Genomic DNA, 21,009 nt, shown 5'->3' on the forward strand with positions numbered 1-21,009 from the left:
ACTGTCGCCCCTCCCAAGCACCAAGAATACAGAGCATCACTTGCCCCAGACACAAGAACAGAAGAGAAGCCACGGATGGAACTCTAGTGGATGGTGGCCTCCCATCCAAATAGTAACCAGGGGCAACTCTGCTTAGCTTCTGAGAGCTGAGAGACTGGGCACGGGCCTGCCAGGAGAGGAGAGGAGAGAAACGAGCCCCGTGAGAGGAAACGGCAGCAGAGCGGGTTCTGTGCAGGAGACCAGAGAGAAGGCCGAGGAGAGCCACTCTCACCTTCCCAAGTTCTCCGTCTCGGGGCTGACCAGGTACATCAGGTTCCTGAGCGTGTGCAGAGGGTGCAGCAGGTCCAGGTTGACATGCTGCAACGGCAAGAGGAAGAACGAAAGAGTTAAACTTACACATGCATCTAAGGTTGCCAATCCCCAGGTGGGGGCAGAGGATCCCCTGGTTTGGAGGCCCTTCCCCCGCTCCAGGGTCATAAGATAGCAAGAGGGGGGGGGATGTCTGCTGGGCACTCCATTATTCCTTTTGGAGACCGATTTCCATTGGGTACAATGGAGAATTGACCTGCAAGTATACGAGGCTCTGGGGAAACTGCTTTTTGAGGTAGAGGCACCAGATTTTCGGCATAGCATCCGGTGCCTCTCCCAAAAACACCCTCCAAGTTTCAAAAGGATTGGACCAGGAGCTCTAATTCTATGAGCCCTAAAAGAAGGTGCCCCTATCCGTCATTATTTCCAGTGGAGGGGAGGCATTTAGGAGGTGTTCGGTCCCTTTAAATGTGATGGTCAGCACTCCCTTTGGAGGACCATTATGCTTGTCACACCCTTGCTCCTGGCTCCACCCCCAAAATCTCCTGGCTCCACCCCCAAAGTCTCCTGGCTCTACCCCCAAAGTCCCCAGGTATTTCTTGAACTGGACTAGGCAACCCTAATGTGCACGTATCCAAAGCCCCTTGAGAAGGAACCCCCTCGCCTCCCCACGGAGCAACGGACGGACGGCCTACCTGAGAAAAGCAAAGGTAAAGGATGTTGGCGTTCAGCTTCTTCACCGCCCACGTGAACTTCCGCCTGCTGAGATTCTCCCCACAGAACTCGCTGCAAGACAGATTGAGAGGCGGGGGCTGAGGAGGGAGGGAGGAAGGACTGGATCTTGAAGCCAATGGAGCTCCTTTTTCACAAAACTCCACCTCGGCGACACGACAGGACGAGATCGGGTGATCTCAAGATGGTCACACTGATGATGGAATCAGTCTCTGATTCCAGCGCCGGCGCTTTTGAGCTCCAGCATTTCCAGGGGAGGGTGACTCAAGGCTAGACTACTGTAATGCACTCTACGCGGCTCTGCCCTTGAAGGAAGCTTGGAAACTGCAGCTAATGCAGGACGCTACAGCTCGGCTCCTGTTTGCGGCTAGGCACATTATGCTTCTTACATCCGTTCTCCAGACCCTTTGCTGATGAGCTATCAGCACTGACCTTCCAGCTTTGGTTCGCTGTTTCTTTGAGAAAGCATGCTGACCTCTGCTTGGTCATACAAAGGGGGAAAGGAAGAATAAGAAGACGACTGCAGATTTATACCCTGCCCATCTCTCTGAATCAGAGACTCAGGAGCGGCTTACAATCTCCTATATCTTCTGCTGCAATGGCCTTGGGTTAGCCATAGCTCTGGCAGAGGTTGTCCTTGAAAGGGCAGCTGCTGGGAGAGCCCTTTCAGCCCCACCCACCTCACAGGGTGTCTGTTGTGGGGGAGGAAGGGAAAGGAGATTGTAGGCCGCTCTGAGACTCTGTCCTTGGAAGGGCAGCTGCTGTGAGAGCCCTCTCAGCCCCACCCACCTCACAGGGTGTCGGTTGTGGGGGAGAAGATATAGGAGATTGTGAGCCATTCTGTCTCTGATTCAGAGAGAAGGGCGGGGTATAAATCTGCAGTCTTCTTATCTGGAAGAACGGATTTGATTCCCCACTCCTCCATTCGCACCTGCTGGAATGGCCTTGGGTCAGCCATAGCTCTGGCAGAGGTTGTCCTTGAAAGGGCAGGTACTGTGAGAGCCCTCTCAGCCCCACCCACCTCACAGGGTGTCTGTTGTGGGGGGAGAAGATATAGGAGATTGTGAGCCACTCAGTCTCTGATTCAGAGAGAAGGGCGGGATATAAATCTGCAGTCGTCTTCTTCTTCATTGTTCGGCTTTTGGGATCCACAAGCTAGGACCACACCAAAAGTTGGAACATGAGAAGCCATGTTGGATCAGGCCAATGGTCCACCCAGTCCAACGCTCTGTGGCCAAAACCCGTGGGCGACAGGAAGAAGAATTCCAGATTTATACCCCGCACTTCTCTCTGAATCAGAGACTCAGAGCGGCTCACAATCTCCTTTTCCCTTCCTCCCCCACAACAGACACCCTGTGAGGTGGATGGGGCTGAGAGAGCTCTCACAGAAGCTGACCTTTCAAGGTCAACCTCTGCAACAGCTATGGCTGACCCAAGGCCATTCCAGCAGTTGCAAAGAGAAGGAGTGGGGAATCAAACCTGGTTCTCCCAGATAAGAATCCATGCACTTAACCACTACACCAAACTGGCTCTCTGGCTGGGACGCGTCCCGGGATCCTCCAGCGCCAGCTCTGGGGCCATTTTTCCTGCTGCATCCATTAGAAGAAGCAGAGTTGCAGATTTATACCCTGCCCTTCTCTCTGAATCAGAGTCTCAGAGGCTCACAATCCCCTTTCCCTTCCTCCCCCACAACAGACACCCTGTGAGGTGGGTGGGGCTGGAGAGGGCTCTCCCAGCAGCTGCCCTTCCAAGGACAGAGTCTCAGAGCGGCCTACAATCCCCTTTCCCTTCCTCCCCCACAACAGACACCCGGTGAGGTGGGTGGGGCTGAGAGAGCTCTCCCAGCAGCTGACCTTTCAAGGACAACCTCTGCCAGAACTGTGGCTGACCCAAAGCCATTCCAGCACTTCAAGTGGAGGAAGGGGGAATCAGACCCAGTTCTCGCAGATTAAGAATCCGCGCACTTCGCCATTACACCAAATTGGCTCTGAGGAAGCTGCACGCAGCCGTCTTTCCATACTCCGCGTCTGTGTACCGAACCATCCGCAGCCAGGCTGGCTTTCCCCTGGGGTGCCCGAGCCGCTTACCTGTTGTACAGCTTCTTGGGAAGGTTGACGTCGAGGATGTGGGAGAGGATGTTGACGAGCTGAGTCGCATAGCACAAGGCGGCGCTGATGGTGTGAGCCGGGTTGTTGTGCTCCATGTCTGAAATGGCAAGAAGAGGACCAGAGAACTCAAAAAAAAAAGGGGGGGGAGTGTGGAAAGAGCAAACGACCGTAGCTCCCTCTAAGGGTTAAAAAAAAAAACGATAAAGGAAAGGTCCCCTGTGCAAGCACCAGTCGTTTCCCACTCTGGGGTGATGCTGCTTTCACAACGTTTTCACGGCAGATTTTTGACGGGGTGGTTTGCCATTGCCTTCCCCAGTCATCTACACTTCCGCACCCCCAGCAAGCTGGGGACTCATTTGACTGACCTCGGAAGGATGGAAGGCTGAGTCAACCTGGAGCCGGCTACCTGAACCAGCTTCCGCTGGGATTGAACTCAGGTCGTGAGCAGAGGGCTCTGACTGCAGTACTGCAGCTTTACCGCTCTGTGCCATGGGGTTCTTTTACGAGTAATTAAAAAGGCAAAGGTAGTCCCCTGTGCAAGCACCAGTCGTTTTCAACTCTGGGGTGACGTTGCTTTCACAATGTTTTCACGGCAGACTTTTTACGGGGTGGTTTGCCATCGCCTTCCCCAGGCATCTCCACTTTCCCCCCAGCAAGCTGGGGACTCCTTTGACCCACCTCGGAAGGATGGAAGGCTGAATCGACCTCGAGCCGGCTACCTGAAACCGGCTTCCACTGGGATCGAACTCAGGTCGTGAGCAGAGGGCTCCAAATGCAGTAACTGCAGCTTTCCCACCCTGCGCCACGGGGCTCTTCCCTAAGGGCTAGAGCCGATTAAAGACAGCACTTCCTGACCCAAAGAGTCACGAGCGCGTGGAATTCACAGCTGCAGGAAGCGGTGGCAGTGACAAGCGAGGACAGTTTTGAGAGGGGATTGGATCAACATCTGGAGCAGAGGTCCATGAGTGGTTGTTAGCCGCCAAGTGTAGATGGAACTCTCTGTCTGGGGCAGTGATGCTCTCTATTCCCGGTGCTGGAGAGGGAGGGGCAACGGGGGCGAGCTTCTAGAGTTCTGGCCCTGCTGGTGGACCTCCTGATGGCACCTGGGCTTTGTTTCAGTTTCAGTTTATTTCAATTTATATCCCGCCCTTCCCACCGAAGTGGCTCAGGGCGGCTCACAACATACAAGATCTAACATAAATTTTAGATTTAAAATACATCAAGTTACAGCAGTTAAAACAGTAAAATAATAAAACGTATAAAACAAGCGATCGATCAGAATACTACACTACAACCTTCTACAGAGTTTCCAATGCCAGTTAGTTATAGGCCAGCCGCAAGAGGGCTGTCTTACAGGCCCTGCGGAACTGGCCAAGGTCCCGCAGGGCCCTCACCTCTTCCGGCAGCTGGTTCCACCAGTAAGGAGCCATTACAGAAAAGGCCCTGTTCCTGGTGGATTTCAGACGGGCCTCCTTTTGGCCAGTGGGTGACACAGTGGACTGGACGGTCCAACACGGCTTCTCTTACATTCTTATGTCTGGGGCAGTGATGCTTTGTATTCTTGGTGCTTGGAAGGGCAACAGCGGGAGGGCGTCTGAGGTTCTGGTCTCATTGGTGGACCTCCTGAGGGCCCCTGGGTTTTGGCCACTGTGTGACCCAGAGTGTTGGGGACTGGATGGGCCACTGGCCTGATCCACTGGCCTGGCTTCTTTTACATTCTTATAAAAGAATTGGAGAGCCAGTTTGGTGTAGTGGGTAAGTGTGTAGACTCTTATCTGGGAGAACCAGGTTCAATTCCCCACAGAATTGGTTTGCCATTGCCTACCTCTGCATAGCAACCCAGGACTTCCTCGGGGGTCTCCCATCCAAATACCAACCAGGGACAGACCTGCTCAGCTTCTAAGATGTGATGAGATGGAGCTAGCTTGGACCGTCCAGGTCAAGGCAAGAGATTTCAGAGGTGGTTTTGCCATTGCCTGCCTCTGCGTAGCAACCCTGGACTTCCATGGTGATCTCCCATCCGAGTACCCAACAAGGCTGACCCTGCTTAGCTTCTGAGATCTGAAGAGACTGGGATAACCAGCTCTGAGCAAAAAGGTGTTGGGAAGCACCATCAAGCCCCAGCCGACTTACGGTGACCCCGTGGGGCTTTCAACACAAGAGACAAACGGAGGTGCTTTGCCTCTCCATAGCAACCTGAAATTTCCCTGGAAGGTCTCCCTATCCAAGCCCTGACCAGAGCTGACCTTGTTTCGCTTTGGAGATCAAGAGAAGATCGGGATGGCCTGTTCTTAACCCCTGAAGCAGCTTTATACTGACTCAGACCCTGGGTCCATCAGTACTGTCCACTCAGACGGACGGTGCTCTCCAGGGTTCCCAGCTGAGGTCTTTCCCATCATCTCCTGCCCGGTCCTTTTAACCGGAGACGGCAGGGACTGAACCTGGGATCTCCTGCATGCCAAGCAGACGTTCTGCCACTGAGCTACAGCCCCACTTCATGACTCTTCATGGTCTCAGGCTGAGGTCTTTCCCATCACCTCCCGCCTGGTCCTTTTCAACTGGAGATGCCGGGGATTGAACCTGGGACCTTCTGCATGCCAAGCAGAGGCTCTACCACTGAGCCACCGCTCCTGTCTGTGTGCAGCATATTTTTGCAATGGTGATCCATGCTACGGTCACCTCGAGACTGGACTACTGCAACGCCCTCTACATGGGGCTGTCCTTGTGCCGAACTCGGCGGCTGCAGCTGGTGCAGAATGCAGCGGCTAGGCTGTTGCTGGGGCTCCCAAGGTGGGAGCACATACAGCCGGGGCTACGTGGACTGCACTGGCTGCCAGTGGCATACCGAGTTCGCTACAAAGTGCTGGTCATCACCTTTAAAGCCCTATATGGCCGAGGACCTACCTACCTGAGGGACCGTCTCTCCCCATATGAGCCCCAGAGAGCGCTGAGGTCAGCTGGAAAAAACCAGCTGAATGTCCCTGGGCCAAGGGAGGCCAGATTGAAGGCCACCCGGGATCGGGCCTTCTCTGTCGCAGCTCCACTGCTGTGGAATCAACTCCCTGAGGAGGTGCGGGCCCTACGATGCTTAGATCAATTCCGTAGGGCCTGTAAGACCCACCTTTTCAAGATGGCCTTCAACTAGTGACAAAGCTAGGAAATGCTGCTGGAAATGCTTTTAGTCACTGAATTCCACTGAAGACCCAATGTTTATAACGCCACATTGTTAAATGTTAATTTTAATAATCTATAATTTTGTTTTAACCATGTTTTTATAAGTATAACCGATGTACAGTGCATTTTATGTTGTGAGCCGCCCTGAGCCTGCTTCGGCGGGGAGGGCGGGATAGAAATAAAAAATTATTATTATTATTATTATTATTATTATTATTAGAGCTAGGAATTTGCTATTAAACTATTGGGGGGGGTGGAAACTCTGAGCCATGCATTCCAGTCCCTTCCCCTTCCTTGCAAAAGCCAATGATTCGTGAAAGGCCAGCTCACGAACAGACTTTGATCTCACAAGCAGCGCTCGGCTGTCTGAGCGCTGCCTTTGGGCGTTTTTACCTGGCCCTTGCGTGGTCTTCTTCTCTTCCACCCAGCTGTAGTAAGCGGAGTAGTCGCCGTTGCTGGGTAGGGTGATCCAAGGCCCCGTGATGCTGATGCTGGTGTCGCCGTTGTGATCGTCGCAGACCCAACGCCCGGACAGGTATGTCGTCCTCCGGGCTTCCGCGAGCTTGCTGACGGTGCTCGAGGTCATGGCACTGTCGCTCTCGGAGGAGACGTCCGCTGGGTCCCTGCGGGAGAGGCAAGAGGCTCTTGAGAAAAGGGAGGCGTGGCTTGGAAAGGGAGGCCTGGGCCGAAGAGAGCATCTGGGCTGCACAAGGAGTGCCGAGGCCAGCAAGAGATTCAAGAGTCATCCAAGGCTAGAAGAACATAAGAGAAGCCATGTTGGATCAGGCCAGTGGCCCCTCCAGTCCAACACTTCGTGTCACATAAGAACATAAGAGAAGCCATGTTGGATCAGGCCAATGGCCCATCCAGTCCAACACTCTGTGTCACATAAGAACATAAGAGAAGCCATGTTGGATCAGGCCAGTGGCCCATCCAGTCCAACACTCTGTGTCACATAAGAACATAAGAGAAGCCATGTTGGATCAGGCCAATGGCCCATCCAGTCCAACACTCTGTGTCACATAAGAACATAAGAGAAGCCATGTTGGATCAGGCCAGTGGCCCACCCAGTCCAACACTCTGTGTCACATAAGAACATAAGAGAAGCCATGTTGGATCAGGCCAATGGCCCACCCAGTCCAACACTCTGTGTCACATAAGAACATAAGAGAAGCCATGTTGGATCAGGCCAATGGCCCACCCAGTCCAACACTCTGTGTCACATAAGAACATAAGAGAAGCCTTGTTGGATCAGGCCAGTGGCCCATCCAGTCCAACACTCTGTGTCACATAAGAACATAAGAGAAGCCATGTTGGATCAGGCCAATGGCCCATCCAGTCCAACACTCTGTGTCAATTAAGAACATAACAGAAGCCATGTTGGATCAGGCCAATGGCCCACCCAGTCCAACACTCTGTGTCACATAAGAACATAAGAGAAGCCTTGTTGGATCAGGCCAGTGGCCCATCCAGTCCAACTTCTGTGTCACATAAGAACATAAGAGAAGCCATGTTAGATCAGGCCAATGCCCCATCCAGTCCAACACTCTGTGTCAATTAAGAACATAACAGAAGCCATGTTGGATCAGGCCAGTGGCCCCTCCAGTCCAACTTCTGTGTCACATAAGAACATAAGAGAAGCCATGTTGGATCAGGCCAATGGCCCATCCAGTCCAACACTCTGGGTCACATAAGAACATGAGAAGCCATGTTGGATCAGGCCAGTGGCCCATCCAGTCCAACACTCTGTGTCACACATAAGAACATAAGAGAAGTCATGCTGGATCAGGCCAATGCCCCATCCAGTCCAACACTCTGTGTCAATTAAGAACATAACAGAAGCCATGTTAGATCAGGCCAGTGGCCCCTCCAGTCCAACTTCTGTGTCACATAAGAACATAAGAGAAGCCATGTTGGATCAGGCCAATGGCCCATCCAGTCCAACACTCTGGGTCACATAAGAACATAAGAGAAGCCATGTTGGATCAGGCCAGTGGCCCATCCAGTCCAACACTCTGTGTCACACATAAGAACATAAGAGAAGTCATGTTGGATCAGGCCAATGCCCCATCCAGTCCAACACTCTGTGTCAATTAAGAACATAACAGAAGCCATGTTGGATCAGGCCAATGGCCCACCCAGTCCAACACTCTGTGTCACATAAGAACATAACAGAAGCCATGTTGGATCAGGCCAGTGGCCCCTCCAGTCCAACTTCTGTGTCACATAAGAACATAAGAGAAGCCATGTTAGATCAGGCCAATGCCCCATCCAGTCCAACACTCTGTGTCAATTAAGAACATAACAGAAGCCATGTTGGATCAGGCCAATGGCCCATCTGGTCCAACACTCTGTGTCACACAGTGGCCAAAAAAACCCAGGTGCCATCAGGAGGTCCACCAGTGGGGCCAGGACACTAGAAGCCCTCCCACTGCTGCCCCGCCCCCCCCAGCACCAAGAAGACAGAGCATTACTTGCTCCAGACACAGGAACATAAGAGGAATCCATGTTGGATCAGGCCAATGGCCCATCCAGTCCAACACTGTGTCACACAGTGGCCAAAAAACCCAAGTGCCATCGGGAGGTCCACCAGTTTGGTTAGAAGCCCTCCCACTGTGCCCCCGCCCCCCACCAAGCACCAAGAATACAGAGCATCACTGCCCCAGACAGAGAGTTCCAACAATATGGAATGCAGGAAGGGGAGGCACAGTGCCCCCCCTTCCCTCCAAGGCTCGCACCCGGACACCCCCTTGCTAGCCTCCATTTGTCAGGTATCTCCCTCAGGGCTTTTGACTCTCAAACTCTGAGACCCTGGAAATCTTGTTGGCTTCAAGGGGCTTCCTCTTCTGCTTTAAACTAACATGGCTCCCGACCTGAATCTACCCTCACAGGTAGAAGATCCAAGTGGGCAGCCGTGTTGGTCTGAAGCAGCTGGACAAGAACATCACTGGGAAAGGCATGTCCTTTTGTTTTACCTAGACTTTGCAGCAACAGCGATTAACAGATTTAGCCTGCTCTGCGGTCATCCCTCCTGAGTGAAGACAAAAATGTGTGAGCTGGAGGCTAAAAATCTGTGAGCTAGCTCATGCTAAACTCAGAGGGAAAGCTGGCGCAGTCCCTTTCAACGTGACGGCCAGAACTCCCTTTGGAGTTCAGTCACGCTTGTCACACCCTTGCTCCTGGCTCTACTGCCAACGTCTCCTGGCTCCACCCCAACGTCTCCTGGCTCCTCCCCAACGTCTCCTGGCTCCTCCCCAACATCTCCTGGCTCCTCCCCAACGTCTCCTGGCTCCACCGCCAATGTCTCCTGGCTCCACCGCCAATGTCTCCTGGCTCCACCCCCAACGTCTCCTGGCTTCACCCCAACGTCTCCTGGCTCCACCCCCAACGTCTCCTGGCTCCACCCCAACATCTCCTGGCTCCTCCCCAACGTCTTCTGGCTCCTCCCCAACGTCTCCTGGCTCCACCCCCAACGTCTCCTGGCTCCTCCCCAACGTCTCCTGGCTCCGCCCTCAAAGTCCCCAGATATTTTTTCGTTGGACTTGGCACCCCTACTTGGTGGGGAAAGTGTCGCGGCGCCCACAGGGGGAGAGTTAGGAAGGCACAGAAACTACCCACTGAATCTGGGTGTTTTTGCTTTTTTAAGGCAGAAGGCCAAGAATGGGAAACGAATTAGAATTCCAGAAAGTTACTGGGAAATTAAGCAAACAATGAAAGCACGGCGACACTCTGTGAACACGGTTCCCTCGAAGCTGCGGAGCCTTGTGAGCAAGAATTCTGCCTTGCGAGCTACTGGCATTCAAGTCGTGAGCCCCTGCATCCATCAGCGTGCTCTTGGGCCATCCTTCCTAAGACAAAAATGTGTGAGCCGGAGGCTAAAAAACGGAGCTAGTTCACGCTAACTCAGCTGAGAGGGACGCTGGACACAACCCAGCCCAAGTTGGTTGCGATCACGCAAGGCAAGACGTCTTGAGATTCCAGCCTTAGCGGGAAACATTCTGTGGGGGAGGGATGGTGGCTCAGCGGTAGAGCATCTGCTTGGGAAGCAGAAGGTCCCGGTTCAATCCCTGGCATCTCCAACTAAAAAGGGTCCAGGCAAGTAGGCATGAAAAACCTCCGCTTGAGACCCTGGAGAGCAGCGGAGGGATGGTGGCTCAGTGGTAGAGCATCTGCTTGGGAAGCAGAAGGTCCCGGTTGAATCCCCAGCATCTCCAACTAAAAAGGGTCCAGGCAAAAGGTGTGAAAAACCTCAGCTGGAGACACTGGAGAGCAGCGGAGGGACGGTGGCTCAGTGGTAGAGCATCTGCTTGGGAAGCAGAAGGTCCCAGGTTCAATCCCCGGCATCTCCAACTAAAAAGGGTCCAGGCAAAAGGTGTGAAAAACCTCAGCTGGAGACCCTGGAGAGCAGGGCAGGGACGGTGGCTCAGTGGTAGAGCATCTGCTTGGGAAGCAGAAGGTCCCAGGTTCAATCCCCGGCATCTCCAACTAAAAAGGGTCCAGGCAAAAGGTGTGAAAAACCTCAGCTGGAGACCCTGGAGAGCAGGGCAGGGACGGTGGCTCAGTGGTAGAGCATCTGCTTGGGAAGCAGAAGGTCCCAGGTTCAATCCCCGGCATCTCCAACTCAAAAGGGTCCAGGCAAGTAGGCGTGAAAGACCTCAGCTTGAGACCCTTGAGAGCCGCTGCCAGTCTGAGAAGACAAGACTGACTTTGATGGACCAAAGGTATGATTCAGTATAAGGCAGCTCTATATGTTCATGTTCATATGTCTGAGAGAAGGGCTACTATCGGACCAAACGGCCAACCGAGTGGAGACAGGGTTCCTGCGTGGAGCTAACCGAGGGCCCCGGTATCGGGAAAGGGCAACCTGGATGACTTGAGCTGGGCCGTAAAGGTTTGAGATGCGGGTCCTCAGCTCACTGGCGACCTGGGATGATCAAACTATAGGCACACAGTAAAACCACTAGGAAAACCCCAAGCAAACGTGCAAAGACAGTCAAGACCACAATATACATGATTCCATTTTCATCTCATTATTAAGAAAAATTTCGAAACCTATATTCATGAGACATTCCATATGAAAGCAGCTGCTCTGAGACTCCTTAGGGTAGAGAAAAGTGGGATATAAAAGAGAAGACGACAGCAGATTTATACCCCGCCCTTCTCTCTGAATCACGGTCTCAGAGCGACTCACAATTTCTATCTCCTCCCCCCACAACAGGCACCCTGTGAGGTGGGTGGGGCTGAGAGGGCTCTCCCAGCAGCTGCCCTTTCAGGGACAACCTCTGCCAGAGCTGTGGCTGACCCAAGGCCCTTCCAGCAGCTGCAAGTGGAGGAGGGGGGAATCAAACCCAAACTGGCTTTCTCCAAAAACCAACACCAAAAACCAACTCTTCCTCTTCTAATGTGGATTCCCCACTCCTCTTCCACCTGAAGCCTGCTGGGTGATCTTGTGCCAGTTTCGCAAATCTCTCTCAGCTCCACCTGCCTCACATTTGTGGGGAGAGGAAGAACAGGGAATTGTAAGCCACTTTGAGTCTCCTTCTGATACAGAAGGAAAAGGAAAGGTCCGCTGTGCAAGCACCAGTCGTTTCCGACTCTGGGGTGACGTTGCTTTCACTACATTTTCACGGCAGACTTTTTATGGGGTGGTTTGCCACTGCCTTCCCCAGTCATTTACACTTTCCCCCCAGCAAGCTGGGTACATATGAACATATGAAGCTGCCTTCTACTGAATCAGACCCTCGGTCCATCAAAGTCAGTATTGTCTTCTCAGGCTGGCAGCGGCTCTCCAGGGCCTCAAGCTGAGGTTTTTCACATCTATTTGCCTGGACCCTTTTTTGGAGATGCCAGGGATTGAACCTGGGACCTTCTGCTTCGAAAGCAGATGCTCTACCACTGAGCCACCGTCCCTCCCCTGACCAGCGGTGGCTCTCCAGGGCCTCAAGCTGAGGTTTTTCACATCTATTTGCCTGGACCCTTTTTTGGAGATGCCAGGGATTGAACCCGGGACCTTCTGCTTCCCAAGCAGATGCTCTACCACTGAGCCACCATTTTACCGACCTCGGAAGGATGGAAGGCTGAGTCAACCTCAAGCCGGCTATCTGAAATCCCAGCTTCTGACGGGGATCGAACTCAGAACATAAGAGAAGCCATGTTGGATCAGGCCAATGGCCCATCCAGTCCAACCCTCTGTGTCACACATAAGAACAGAAGAAAAGCCATGTTGGATCAGGCCAATGGCCCATCCAGTCCAACACTGTGTCACATAGTGGCCAAAAATACACACACACACACATACATATATATACACATATATATACTCACTGTGGCTAACAGCCACTGATGGACCTCTGCTCCATATTTTTATCCAAACCCCAATTGAAGCTGTCTATGCTTGTAGCCGCCGCCACCTCCTATGGCAGTGAATTCCACATGTTAATCACCCTTTTGGTGAAGAAGTAGTTCCTTTTATCCGTTTTAACCTGTCTGCTCAGCAATCTCATCGAATGCCCACGAGTTCTTGTATTGTGAGAAAGGGAGAAAAGGACTTCTTTCTCTACCTTCTCCATCCCATGCTTAATCTTGTCAACCTCTCATGTCACGACGCAGTCGACGTTTCTCCAAGCTAGAGCCCCAAGCGTTTGAACCTTTCTTCACAGGGAAAGTGTTCCAAACCTCTCCGCTCAGAGCAGAGAGTTCAGACTGCAGCACTGCAGCTTTAACACTGCGCCCCGGGGCTCTTTCTGATAGAGAAAGGCAGGTTCTAAAAACCAACCCTTCTTTGTTGCTTCTAAGTAAACGCTTTTAGGATTTGGGTGTGAAGTGGGTTAAGGAAGTGCGGCCCCCTGTCCTGATTCTTCCCCCACCCCACCCCGCCCCGTTCCGTGCACAAAGCACCCCTCTGGACCGCACCGCCTTTCCCTTCGTCCCTTCTGACCGAGAAAGCAGCCCGCTTCCCGGCAGTCCCGTTTCCCCGCCCTTCCCTACCTCGCGCCGATCTTCACCTCCTCGATGGGGAAGATGACGGAGGTCAGCTCGAGGACGTGGGCCTGGCGCAGGCGCCCCAGCTGCTCGTGCTGGCTCCTCAGGTCGCACAGCCTCCTCTCCACCAGGTCGCCCAGCTTGCGGTTGTGCCTCTGGATCTTCTCCTTCTTCTCCTGGTGCCGCTGGGCTCGGCGGTAAAGCTTCTGGTTCTCGTCCTTGATTCTGAGGAGACATTCGGCTTCTGCAGGGTGCCAAAGGCGAGAGGGAAGGAGCCAGAGTCAAGCCCAGCAGCGCCTCGGAGATAAACGAGATTTGGGAGGCTCCGAGCTTTCGAGAGCCAAAAGTCCCTTTGGTAGTTACAAACTAGAAGGGAGATCCTTCAGTCCTTAACATTCCAGTGTGGTCCTGAGCCAGAGAGCCCACGCAAGCCTGATCTCGTCAGATCTCGGGAGCTAAGCAGGGTGGACCCTGGCAAGTACTTCACTGGGAGACCTCCTTGGAATACCAGGCCTGGGACGCAGAGGCAGGCAATAGCAAGCCACCTCTCTGAACGTCCAAGCCCCACAAGGGGTTACCAGAAGTCAACCGTGACTTCCAGGCAAGGACTTGCGCATACACACACGCATCCCAGTTTGAAAGTGGGATCAGTCTGCAAAGAAAGCAGTCGGGATGTAGGGGTTCCAATGCAAAACGGAATCGGCGTGCTTAGCGTAGACGAGAGATACTTAGGGCAAAAAATTAGCATTTGTAGTGAGAGATGCTGAGATAACAGCTGGGCTGCAGTAGAACAGCTAGTGTGGAGTCAAGAAGCACCTTAGAGAGCAGCCAGACTTTCAGGGTATAGAATCACAGAGTTGGAAGGGACCTCAGGGTCATCTAGTCCAACCCCCTTCACAATGAAGGAAACTCACAAATCCCTTCCACTAAATTCACAGGATCTTCATCGCTGTCAGATGGCCCTCTAGCCTCTGTTTAAAAACCTCCGAGGAAGGAGAGCCCACCTCCTCCCAAGGAGGAAGCCTGTTCCACTGAGGAACCGCTCTAAACTCACAGATACCTCCCCCTAACTTCACAGAATCCTCATTGCTGTCAGATGGCCCTCTAGCCTCTGTTTAAAAACCTCTGAGGAAGGAGAGCCCACCACCTCCCGAGGAAGCCTCTTCCACTGAGGAACCACTCTAAACTCACAGATACCTCCCCCTAACTTCACAGAATCCTCATTGCTGTCAGATGGCCCTCTAGCCTCTGTTTAAAAACCTCCGAGGAAGGAGAGCCCACCACCTCCCGAGGAAGCCTGTTCCACTGAGGAACCACTCTAAACTCACAGATACCTCCCCCTAACTTCACAGAATCCTCATTGCTGTCAGATGGCCCTCTAGCCTCTGTTTAAAAACCTCCGGGGAAGGAGAGCCCACCACCTCCCGAGGAAGCCTGTTCCACTGAGGAACCACTCTAAACTCACAAATACCCCCCCCTAACTTCACAGAATCCTCATTGCTATCAGATGGTCCTCTAGCCTCTGTTTCAAAACCTCCAAGGAAGGAGAGCCCACCACCTCCCGAGGAAGCCTGTTCCACTGAGGAACTGCTCTAAACTCACAAACACCTCCCTCTAAATTCACAGGATCCTCATTGCTGTCAGATGGCCATCTAGCCTCTGTTTCAAAACCTCCAAGGAAGGAGAGCCCACCACCTCCCGAGGAAGCCTGTTCCACTGAGGAACCGCTCTAACGCTCAGGAAGTTCTTCCTCATGTTGAGCCGGAAACTCTTCTGATTTAATTTCAACCCCTTGGTTCTGGTCCTACCTTCTGGGGCCACAGAAAACAATTCCACACCCTCCTCTATAGGACAGCCCTTCAAGTACTTGAAGTTGGTGATGAGGTCACCTCTCAGCTGCCTGCTCTCCAGGCTAAACATCCCCAGTTCCTTCAACCTTTCTTCATAGGACTTGGTCTCCAGACCCCTCATGAACTCTGGAAAGTCAAAACTCCCTTTGAATGCACCCACTAAAACAGGGGTGTCAAACTCATCTGTTATGAGGGTCGGATCTGACATAAACGAGACCTCATCAGGCCGGGCCACGTGTGTCACAAATTGTAATGCCAGGTAGCAGAGACAGAAACTTTGTAAAGGACACAAACACAATTAAAGTTTTTTAAAAAAAAAAAACTTAAAAAACACGTTTAAAAGATCAGTAGGTTGTTCATGTGTTGTTCAGGTATATATCTATAAGTTGCAAAACTACTTTTGATTTATTGACATTCATTTACAGAAATCTCATGGTCAATGCCTTTGAGCCTAAGACCCAGGGGAAAACATGAAATGGCGGGGCATTGCGAACTTTTGGACATAAGTTGCTTTGTACGCTGGTCAGTCAATGGAGAAAAGAGAGGCTTCGCTCTGTAGCTCCTTTGCAACTGAGCAAACCTGGCAAAGCAAGCTGTGATGCAAAAAGGAGCAAGAGAGAAAGAGAGGGAAGCAGATGACAGTGAATTGCTCGCGGGCCTGATAGGAGCCCTCCAGGGGCTGCAAGTTTGACAACCCTGCACTAAAATATGCTCAGCCGCCACCCACCGGACTCTACAATGGAGTGGGAAATAGAGAAACGCAGATGATGCTGTTCTTCTGTAGCCCATCAGAACATGGACTGATATGATTCTGGGAACCCGCAGGGCTCTAGAGAACACAATGTGAAAGCTAGCTGGATCAGGGCACAGAAGCACAGGGGCCCGAAGAAGAAGATATTGGATTTATATTCCCCCCTCCACTCTGAATCTCAGAGTGGCTCACAATCTCCTTTATCTTCCTCCAGAGAGCCAGTTTGGTGTAGTGGTTAAGTGCGTGGACTCTTATCTGGGAGAATCAGGTTTGGTTCCCCACTCCTCCACTTGCACCTGCTGGAATGGCCTTGGGTCAGCCAGAGCTCTTGTAGGAGTTGTCCTTGAAAGGGCAGCTGCTGTTAGAGCCCTCTCAGCCCCACCCACCTCACAGGGTGTCTGTTGTGGGGGGGAGAAGATATAGGAGATTGTAAGCCGCTCTGAGTCTTTGATTCAGAGAGAAGGGTGAGGTATAAAACTGCAATTCTTCTTCTTCTTCTCCCCCCACAACAGACACCCTGTGAGGTGGGTGGGGCTGAGAGTACTCTCCCAGCAGCTGCCCTTTCAAGGACAACCTCTGCAAGAGCTATGGCTGACCCAAGGCCATTCCAGCAGGTGTGAGTGGAGGAGTGGGGAATCAAACCTGGTTCTCCCAGATAGTCTGCACACTCAACCACTACAGCAAACTGGCTCTCATTAGTGGTTGGAACCAAGTGTGCCTGATTGAGAGAATTTCTTAGTCCTTTCCCTTCCAAATCCTTTTGCATGCAGAGTCACAGCATCCAACAGTTCTGCGTTCTGAAGAGTCCTTAGTTCAAATCTCAACTTAACCATGCTGTCACTAGGTGCCCCGCTGCTAAAAGCAAACCGCTTGCTTCCACTGTTTCTTGATCTGTAGGGCAGTAGTAAGTAGTGCAGTAGTATAGCAGGAGCTCTTTTGCATATTAGGCCACGCCCTTACACAATTGCCATAAGAATTGCAGAGAGAATGCAGGTAAAGACTCGGAGTTGTGGAAGAAGACTGCAGACTTATACCCCGCCCTTTTCTCTGAATCAGAGACTCAGAGCAGCTCACAATCTTCTTTATCTTCCTCCCCAAAACAGACAGCCTGTGAGGTGGGTGGGGCTGAGAGGGCTATCACAGCAGCTGCCCTTTCAAGGACAACCTCTGCCAGAGCTATGGCTGACCCAAGGCTGTTCCAGCAGCTGCAAGGGGAGGAGTGGGGAATCAAACCCGGTCCTCCCAGATAAGCGTCCGCACACTTCACCACTACAGCAAACTGGCACTTAGTGCAGGGCCTCCTGTAAGTTCCAGGAGGATTGGCTGCGTCAGGGGTGTGTGGCCTAATATGCAAAGGAGCTCCTGCTACAAGGAGGGGGCAGAGCTTCAGCCAATAGAAAGAAGAGGGGCTTGGCTCAGTAGCTCTGCTGTGTGATTGAGAGCGCCTGGGAAAAGCAAGTTCTCCCTCCCCCCCCCCACTTCCTCCCCAAAGGAGGAGCCTTAGTCAATGGAAGAAGACAACATTCAATTTATATTCCGCCCTCCACTCCAAGTCTCAGAGCGGCTCACAATCTCTTTGATCTTCCTCCCCCACAACAGACACCCTTTGAAGTGGGTGGGGCTGAGAGAGCTCTGACAAAACCTGCCATTTCAAGGACAACTCCTGCCAGAGCTATGGCTGACCCAAGGCCCTTCCAGCAGGTGCAAGTGGAGGAGTGGGGAATCAAACCCGGTTCTCCCAGAAAAGAGTCTGCACACTTCACCACTACACCAGACTGGCTCTCCACGAAGAAGATGATGATACCAGATTTATATCCCACGGCGAGACCGGGTGCCTCTGCTGTCGCAAAGGATGCCACTTACGTCTGACCGCCTCTTCGTTTTCTTTGCAAACGGTTTGCTTCAGCTGCTCGATTCTCATCTTGCAAGACATGATTTTCCATCTCTGTAAGAAAACAGCGAAACTGCCTAAGGCTCCCTGCTGTCTTCCGTACGGCGTCCAAAAAGAAAGAAAGAAAAGCCGCAACCTGCCTTGGAACGCCAAGCAACAAATGGCTGCCGGTGCCAAATGGGGATCTGAATCTAGTTCTCGTTCCAACCACTGCACCACCATTGCCGCCTCACAGTGTTCTTGCAGGGATCAATTTCATCGCTGTTCAAATACTGATTGCCTTCATTTGTACCCCCCCTTTCTCCACAACAGAGACCCAAAGTAGCTTACCCTGTTCTCCTTGTCTCCATTTTATCCTCACAACAGCCCTGCAGGGTAGGGTACATCAGGGTGTTTTTTTGTAGCAGAAACTCCTCTGCATATTAGGCCACGCCCCCTGATGTAGCCAATCCTCCAAGAGCTTACAGGGCTCTTCTTACAGGGCCTACTGTAAGCTCTTGGAGGATTGGCTACATCCGGGGGTGTGGTCTGATATGCAAAGGAGGTCCTGCTAGAATTCCTTACAAGGCTCTCAGTACAAGGCCTACTGGAAGCTCCAGGAGGATTGGCTACATCAGGGGTGTGTGGCCTAATATGCAAAGGAGGTCCTGCTAGAATTCCTTCCAGGGCTCTCAGTACAGGGCCTACTGGAAGCTCCAGAAGGATTGGCTACATCAGGGGGGTGGGGCCTAATATGCAAAGGAGGTCCTGCTAGAATTCCTTCCAGGGCTCTCAGTACAGGGCCTACTGGAAGCTCCAGGAAGATTGACTGCATCAGTGGTGTGTGGCCTAATATGCAAAGGAGGTCTTGCTAGAATTCCTTACAGGGCTCTTCATACAGGGCCTACTGGAAGCTCCAGGAGGATTGGCTGCATCAGGGGTGTGTGGCCTAATATGCAAAGGAGGTCCTGCTAGAATTCCTTACAGGGCTCTTCTTACAGGGCCTACTGGAAGCTCTTGGAAGATTGGCTACATCAGGGTGTGTGGTCTGATATGCAAATACAGGGCTTTTTATAGCAGGAGCTCCTTTGCATTTTAGGCCACGCCCCCGAGGTAGCAAATCTTCCTGGAGCTTACGGGGCTCTTCTTACAGGGCCTACTATAAGCTCCAGGATGATTGTCTACATCAGGGGTGTGGTCTGATATGCAAATACAAGGCTTTTTATAGCAGGAACTCCTTTGCATATTAGGCCATGCCTTCTGATGTAGCCAATCCTCCCAGAGTTTACAGCCGCCCTGAGCCTGCCTTGGCGGGGAGGGCGGGGTATAAATAAAATTTTATTATTATTATTATTACAGGGCTCTTCTTACAGGGCCTTCTATAAGTTCCAGGAGGATTGGCTACGGCAGGGGGGGGTGGCCCAATAGCCAGTTTATTTATTGTAATTAGGCATTGGCTGCCACAAATCTACAAAAATCTCAAGAAAAAAGGAAAGTAAACTAGAAGTTAAAACATAAAAAGTATCATGTAAGATATAACAATGGCTGCAATAAGATGACAATAACAATAACGATGTGGACATAAATTTAAAAGTTATCCCTTCGCACTGCCACCTTGGCACGTATTTTCTTTGCTGCAAGGGCAAAGACTGAAACTTTCGGGGAGATATAAGCATCAATATCAGATAAAAGAAATACTATATTTTTTCCTCCACTGAATAAGCACTTAGGCCAGACAGAATTTCACCTAAAAATTTAGCCTTTGGAGTGGAACAGAACAAACAGAAAAGTAAATAGTGAGGTAAATCCTCAATTGCATAAGAATAGCATATGCATAAACGCTAGGCCACTTGAGTTTGGTTAAAACGACCTTCCATGACTGCTGCTGGCACTGACTGGAATCGTAAGGAGGTAAAGTTCGCTCCAAGAACATGATTAGAAGCGTTAACCAAGTATGGTGATCTTGTGTGTGGCCCAATATGCAAAGGAGTTCCTGCTACAAAAAACACCCTGGGGTACATAGGCCAAGAGAGTCTGACCGGCCCACAGTAACCCAGCGAGCTTCCACGGGACAGGCGTGTGTATTTCAGCTCTGGTTTTAAATGTTTTAATGGCACATCTTCTATTTGGTGTTAATGGTTTTTAAAAGGTATTTCAATTGTGTATGGCAAGGGCGGGCCGGATCTGACATAAACGAGACCTTGTCGGGCCGGGCCAAGTGCGTCTCGTGAACCGGGATTGGCCGAAGGAAGGCTTCACGGAAACTCACCAACTGGTCGCTGGTGATCCACTTCCTTTCCATAGCTTTTAACAACCTGCAGGCAATGAAAACACAAACGGTGCATTAGCTGGGAGCCAGAAAGGCGAGTTGGGTCCTGTGGACCTGATCTGTTAACTCCATGCACTTCCTGGTGGCACAAAGAGCCCTCCTGACGGAGAGAACATATTTTGCGTCTGGGCAAAGTGCTGCTGTTGAAGGAACGGGTCTGAGAGATCCAGCTGGATGCGCTTAGCAAACATCGAGCCTCAGGGGTCGTTTTGTAGAAAAATAGGTGGAGGAGCTCATTAGCGTAACTCATTAGCATATGCTGCCCCCCCCTCCCCGACAGGCCAAAAGCAACCCGACACAAGAAAGGAGAGCCCTGGGCAAGCAAGGCCTGTTTGGGCTGGCTAGACATCCAGCCAGCCCAAGCAGGCCTTGCTTGCCTGGGGCTCTCCTGGGCTGCCCCCCAGTCAAAAGGCCAGCAAGCCACTGGTAAACCAAAGTCACATAAAATGGAGAAAGGGTGGTGCGGGCTTCTCCAGGGGTTAATGAAGGCTGCTGGGGGTGTGGCAAAGCCCCTGGTGGCTGGTTGGCTGGCTGCCCGCTCTCCTAACCCAGGGACTGTTATGCAGCTGCACCGACTCTTCAATGGACAAAGTAGATGGGGAGGAGGAGGAAGGGGAACCCTCAGGAAGGTTCAGGCGCTGCGCTCCTGTGAGCTCCTGCTGAATCTGAGGCCTGTCGAGCATGAAAAAAAAGACTGCGCCACATTTGCTGAAACCGGCCTAAAAGGCACCGAAAACAAAATAGGACTTACTGGGCTTGGAACTCGTTCTGCTTGCTTTTAAGGTGCTTTAGTCTCTCTTTCTTTTCGGAGAACCTGGAAGAGAATAAGGTACAAGTTGAAGGGAGTGCAGAAAAACAAGATTCATCCCGACCCGGAATGCCAGATCTCACAAAGCATAAGAACA

The 21,009-nt window shown here is 51.9% G+C and overlaps 1 protein-coding gene and 1 non-coding gene across 2 annotated transcripts in view; both read right to left on the reverse strand.

Annotated features, from left to right (window-relative positions):
* Positions 1–21,009, reverse strand: part of ATG14 (autophagy related 14) — a 47,738-nt gene that overhangs the window by 6,990 nt on the left and 19,739 nt on the right. Inside the window, exons 2-9 of the mRNA XM_060261837.1 lie at positions 20,856–20,918; positions 20,045–20,090; positions 17,769–17,850; positions 13,311–13,548; positions 6,717–6,946; positions 3,129–3,246; positions 1,005–1,095; positions 272–357 (exon numbers count right to left, since the gene is read on the reverse strand). Of these exons, the coding sequence (XP_060117820.1) occupies positions 272–357; positions 1,005–1,095; positions 3,129–3,246; positions 6,717–6,946; positions 13,311–13,548; positions 17,769–17,850; positions 20,045–20,090; positions 20,856–20,918 (954 nt within the window). The remainder of the gene's footprint in view (positions 1–271; positions 358–1,004; positions 1,096–3,128; positions 3,247–6,716; positions 6,947–13,310; positions 13,549–17,768; positions 17,851–20,044; positions 20,091–20,855; positions 20,919–21,009) is intronic.
* On the reverse strand, positions 12,162–12,228 carry TRNAR-UCG (transfer RNA arginine (anticodon UCG)). Its single transcript has one exon. It is a non-coding gene; the product is annotated as a tRNA-Arg (tRNA).

Source organism: Heteronotia binoei, chromosome 21 (genome assembly GCF_032191835.1).
Source record: "Heteronotia binoei isolate CCM8104 ecotype False Entrance Well chromosome 21, APGP_CSIRO_Hbin_v1, whole genome shotgun sequence".
NCBI classification, from domain to species: Eukaryota; Metazoa; Chordata; class Lepidosauria; order Squamata; family Gekkonidae; genus Heteronotia; species Heteronotia binoei.